The 5,629-nt window shown below is 42.4% G+C and overlaps 1 protein-coding gene across 1 annotated transcript; it reads left to right on the top strand.

Annotated features, from left to right (window-relative positions):
* The first annotated feature begins 299 nt into the window (after positions 1 to 299).
* MLEC (malectin) lies at positions 300 to 3,500 on the top strand. Its single transcript, XM_063913109.1, has 5 exons — positions 300 to 1,038; positions 1,387 to 1,565; positions 1,708 to 1,884; positions 2,577 to 2,634; positions 3,176 to 3,500. The coding sequence occupies exons 1-5, from the start codon at positions 849 to 851 to the stop codon at positions 3,400 to 3,402; spliced, it is 831 nt and encodes a 276-aa protein (XP_063769179.1). The 5' UTR covers positions 300 to 848; the 3' UTR covers positions 3,403 to 3,500.
* The last annotated feature ends 2,129 nt before the right edge of the window (positions 3,501 to 5,629 follow it).

Genomic DNA, 5,629 nt, shown 5'->3' with positions numbered 1-5,629 from the left:
TTCTTCGTACAGCACTATTGCAGTGCACTGCGATATATAAACACATAATAATGTGTACTAGATATTCAGTTTTCATACATATAGTTATTTTTAATGAAGATCCCTACATGTAAACTAATGACTTTAATCATGTGTTATACTCCGCAGCCCTCCTCCGGTGCGGCAGGACAGACACACCATGGTACACGTGTATAAACACACGCTCAGAGCCGTTGCCATGGCTACCACAGCTCCGTACAGGAGGCTGGCCCACAATGCCTGGCGAGAGGCTGCGCTGGAGCTCAGTGATTGGCTGAGGCTACTAGACGACCCTGACTCGGTATTCGTGTAATTTGTTCAAGCCGCGGTGGCTCCTGGGAGACATGCTGGAGGGATTACCGCTTTATTCTGCCTTCTGACCCGCAGACTGCAGCTGCGCCTTCGCCACGGAGGTTCTACCCGGAAGCGCGACTCACTTCCGCCACGCGTAACCGAACCAACCGGTTTCTTCGCGTCAAGCAAACTCCTTACTTTGGTCCCCGCCCCCGTGCCCTGTGCTTGCCGTGGATTGGTCCATTTATCTATCGGTCACTTACACATCAGGCCTGTGTCGCTGACTCAACCAATTAAGTGGTTGGAATGGACCAGGCCGTCCGAGAGCCGCTGGGATTGGTTCAGTGGAACAGGCTAGATGTTTGGGTGACTCTTTGGAGAGAGTGAATGAAATGTGCGGGCTGGCGGCGGCGGCGGAGTGCGGGTCAGCCGCCTGGGATCGGTGAGTGGAGTCGCAGTGAGAAATAGGAGGCCGCGCTGTCGGTATCCGAGTCACCCAACACTCCACTGCCCGGTGTAGGCCACCGACCGGAGTCATGCCCGGTGCTATGTCGGTGTGGGGCCCACTGGCCGCCCTCCTGCTAGCTGCACTTGTTCCGCTTGCGGCGCAAGGAGCTGGGCTGGCTGACCAGGTGATTTGGGCTGTGAATGCAGGAGGCGAGGACCACGTAGATGTGCACGGTATCCGCTATCGGAAGGACCCGCTGGAGGGCAGGCTTGGCAGAGGTGAGTGTATGTGCAGCCCATAGTCACAGACACCGGGGAGCGTCGGAGAGTAGCAGGTGTAGTCCTGGGTGCAGGAAGCATATGGCATGGGGAAGGGGAGAACTCAATATCAGGTGCTGGTGCGGTTGTCAGAGCTGCTGTTTGTGTCTGGGGGCAGGTACAGTCTCACCGGGGATGGGGCTCACAATCATCTGTTCATCACCTAAATGTGTGGAGTTTAGTCATTGAGCAGTTCTCCTGAGATACAAGCTATGCAGCTGCTGCCTGATTGCACTCGCATTTCTATTACCTTGTGTTTATTTCCTGAGTGTGGTTTGTATAATTGCACTTGCTTTCTCCTATATGCAGCTTCAGACTATGGGTTAAAGCTTCCCATTTTGCGTTCCAACCCAGAGGATCAGATTTTGTACCAGACAGAGCGTTATAATGAGGACAGCTTTGGATATGAAATTCCAATAAGGGAGGAAGGAGAATATGTTCTAGTGCTAAAGTTTGCAGAGGTGTATTTTGCACAATCTCAGCAGAAGGTACGTGTCATATTCTCTCCTGTCTCCTCCTCTTCACACTTTGATAATCCATGTCCCATGAGAATGTAACATATGGCATATTGCCTATGCAGGTGAGCGACACCAACAGATGTCTCATATTTCTGCTTTCTGCTAACCGTAGGTGTTTGATGTTCGTGTGAATGGCCATACTGTGGTAAAAGACCTGGATATATTTGACCGTGTGGGACACAGTACCGCACATGATGAGATCATTCCCATTGTCATCAGGAAAGGCAAACTTAGTGTACAAGGGGAAGTGTCTACCTTCACTGGGAAACTCAGTGTGGAATTTGTAAAGGTAATGTTTGACATGAGACCTGTTGAGTGTTATAACTGTCTGCAATGTAGTCCAGTAAATTTATTATTCATTGTCATTATTTATTTCTTTTTTTATTTTATTTTTTGTGTATTATTAATCCACCAAAGCCCCCCTTGATACTTTTCTAACTCCGCTTTGTCAACAAAGTAGTGTAATGCTGGGCATACATTATCTGACAGCCATGAAACCATCCTGAATCCCCCCCTTCCCCCCTCCAATGAAGTAACAGGAGAAATGCTGTCCGCAGCAGCGCATACACTGTCAGGTGCAGTCGGGCAGGTTAGAAGATTTTCTGATCGTCCAATCAATGCTGATCGGTCGCAGCGATACGCTATGCGATTATTGGCGTGAGATGCTGATATTTGCACAATGTTTGCCTGGCTTCAGCCATTCAGATGTGTAGTGCATGATTGATTGAGATATATATATATATATATATATATATATATCAATCAATCAATTTTCAATTAACCTCAATTTGTGGCTGCTGCGTACGTCACAGATACTTATGACACTGCAGCATAATTTTATTTACTTTGTACCAATATGGGGATACGAGGTAAAAGGCTCTGTAATATGCCACCATTTCCAGTGTTTCCAAGCAGTTCTAATGGCAAATCACAGGAATCTGTTTTTATTTAATGGGTCACTGTTTTTTCTTATCTTTCCAGGGATATTATGATAACCCCAAAGTCTGTGCACTTTTCCTGATGAAAGGAACAATCGACGGTAAGTTATATAGGCATTGCTTCAGACTCTATCTTTAAAGCACTTACTGTACACTGCACTGTACATTGAGGGGGACATGACACAAATTACTTACAGTGATATGAAACAGAAGAGGTGTCCCTCTGTAAATTACCTTACATTATACGAGGCGTGTGGAACTTGTACATAAGGTTAATGGTATGCAGTGCAATGTGTTCACCTGTTATATCCTACATAAATGCATATTTAATTTGATTTGCTGCATAATTGCATATGCAACGTTCATTTGTATGTTTTAATGCATTTTGATATACTCTGCTTGATTTCTTTGAGCAGATATATTAATACCCTCTCTAGCAGAGGTTGGCAAGATTTATTGCAATGCAGTTTCTTGCACTAAGCTTTCCAGTTTTCTCCTATAAACAGCTCATATGAACTACTGATTTCTAAGGTGATCATGACTGCAGCTGAGAAGATGAAGGAAAAAAAAAATGTTGAGCATTTATTTACTTCTGAAATATTATTATTAATTATTTTTTTTTTTTTTTTCTGGGATCTTTAGATGTCCCTAAACTGCAGCCTCACCCCGGTTTAGAAAAGAAGGAAGAGGAGGAAGAAGATGAAGAGGAGGAAGGCCCTAGTACAAAGAAGCAGAGCAACAAGAACCGTGTGCAGTCTGGTCCTCGTACTCCAAACCCATATTCCTCAGACAACAGCAGCCTCATGTTTCCAATCCTGGTGGCCTTTGGAGTGTTTATCCCCACACTCTTCTGCCTGTGTCGGCTATAGGAGGCCCGATGCCAATCTTTGTTTTGTTTTTCTTTTTTTCTATTCTCCCCTAATTTTCAGAAATGACAAGGCAGAAAATCTCCTTTTTAAGGTATAAGGGAATAGGTGGCCCTAAACAATCGGCAGATCATTGCCTGACTTTATCATGTTTACATGTTAAATGGAAATGGGCCTGCAGCTTATTGGATACCAGAACTTTCAGGCATGTGGTCCTGGATGGGTTTCAAACGTCTATTATCGAATAGAAGTGCTGCTGATTGAATGCTCACTGATCTAGAGGAACCCTTTGAACTATGGGCACATGTGTTAAAGCCTAGAGTCTTGCATGGAGTTCTCCAGGGTACAGATTTTACATACTCTGCTTTTTTGTTTCCTCTGTCTAGCTGGTCATTGAGCTTCAACAACATTGCTTAACTCGTGCCTATTGTCTGTGTGTGTGTGTGGGTGCCAGCGTAGGAGAAACACTGTTTACTCAGTTTTTCCATCCGTATATACGTTGTGATATCGACATCACAGCAGCCAGGATAGTGATTGTGTATGATGACTTCCTGCTATGCATAAAATGGGAAAAAATCTGAGTAATGGCTTGTGGTAGTATTTCTTATTTTTCATGCCCACAATTTAAACAACCATGAAGTGACCGATCATTGCCGCGTGTGTTTGAACTCCAGCCAATTTTTATTTTATTTTTTACCGCCTAGTCCCAGGTGACCTGTCAATGATCCACCCCTTCACATGTCAGCCTCTGCCTATCACAGTGCCATGATGGCTATTTTGATGTATTGTTCGGCACTATCTTTTCTTAAACTCCATGCTAATGTTAGAAAAGAAAGAAACGGCTTGCACTTTTGGGGGACTGCACATTGGCAGCAGCTCTTCATATATTTATCTTCTGTTTTTACAATGTTTTCAGAGTACATCTGTTTTATAGCTTTTGATGTTCTGAGCTGCCAATCTTCCATGTGTGACTGGCGTTTCCATAGCAGTGATCTTGTTGTTGTAGTTCACTTGTTTTTTGTTTATTTTTTTTCAGTGCCTTTTTACTTTGCCTTTATGTTCAGAGGTAGCATATGGTTCTGTGCACTTTGATTTATGTTATGCTGAGATTCAAACACCTTTTTTTCCTTTTTTTTTTTTTTTCTTTTTATGGTAAGGACCCTGATCGGTATAAAAAATGGATTATTGATTGTTAAACCATCTCATGCTTGCTAAGCAATGCAGAATTGACAGTGCATCAGTGCAGCAATGATCTTCTCTGCTGTTAACGACTCGCTGTCCGATTATACTAACCATGTTAATTGTCCTTTGATTTATTACGTTCTGATCAATCTGTGTGATTACACAATCTCCGATGGTAGGCATCAGTTTGCAACAGAAAAAATAATCATTTTACAGATTGGATATTTTCTCCCCATTATTTAATCTTTAATGCACCTCCGGTTGTCCCACAGGACATTTCCCATATAGTGACTAGAAATTGTAAAAATACGTTCCAGCTCTGGGAGAGAATCCTGACTCCAGCAATATAATACAAGTTGAGTTTCCCAAATTTTACATGCTTGTGACCAGAATTATTTTGGAGTATTTGCATACCATAATATAATCTTTTGGACTAAACCCAAGTCTAAACATAAAATGCATTTGTTTTATATGCACCTTATACACACAGCCTATAAGTAACGTTATACATTATTTTAAATAAGTTTTGTGCACAAAACAAAGTTTATTTACATTGAACCATCAGAAAGCAAAGTTGTCACTATCTTACTGGTGCTCCAAACATTTCTAATATGGGAGACTCAACCTGTAGTGCTTGAAATTCTTTGATTGCATACATTTTTTTATTTTATTTTTTTGGATACAGGAACCTTGTTTGCCTGCTGAGTGCTTTATTTTTTTAAATAGTATTTTTATGCTGTATAAAGAGCAGTGACATGTTCGTTTTTTTTTGTTTTCCCTTCGTTTATAAAGGGATTAAAACTGTTGGTACGGTTGTGTTTCACTAACTTGAAACGTATGGTGGGTACTGTCTGCTGGTGTCTGAGACCGATTAAAACCAAAATTTCAAGTTTGACAGGTACTTATTTTAGCATATAGTAACCCACATCTGACCTGACGACATTCTTCATGGTATGTGGGAGACTGACATAAGGTGAATGATTCAGTGGGCTGTACGAAATTAAACCTGGTATGGTTTCTGGGCTCCTTGTTTTTACCCTAGATGTTT

Source organism: Pseudophryne corroboree, chromosome 1, assembly GCF_028390025.1.
Source record: "Pseudophryne corroboree isolate aPseCor3 chromosome 1, aPseCor3.hap2, whole genome shotgun sequence".
Classification (NCBI taxonomy): Eukaryota; Metazoa; Chordata; class Amphibia; order Anura; family Myobatrachidae; genus Pseudophryne; species Pseudophryne corroboree.
Note: the sequence above shows the minus strand (reverse complement) of the source record. Positions and strands in the feature narration are given on the sequence as shown.

What these genes read in the sequence shown, in the direction of transcription:
- MLEC (XM_063913109.1), top strand. Translation starts at nt 849, where the DNA reads ATGCCCGGTGCTATGTCGGTGTGGGGCCCACTGGCCGCCCTCCTGCTA. An exon ending in TCAGTGTGGAATTTGTAAAG is followed by an intron (nt 1,885 to 2,576) that starts GTAATGTTTGAC and finishes TTATCTTTCCAG; the next exon opens with GGATATTATGATAACCCCAA. An exon ending in GATGAAAGGAACAATCGACG is followed by an intron (nt 2,635 to 3,175) that starts GTAAGTTATATA and finishes TGGGATCTTTAG; the next exon opens with ATGTCCCTAAACTGCAGCCT.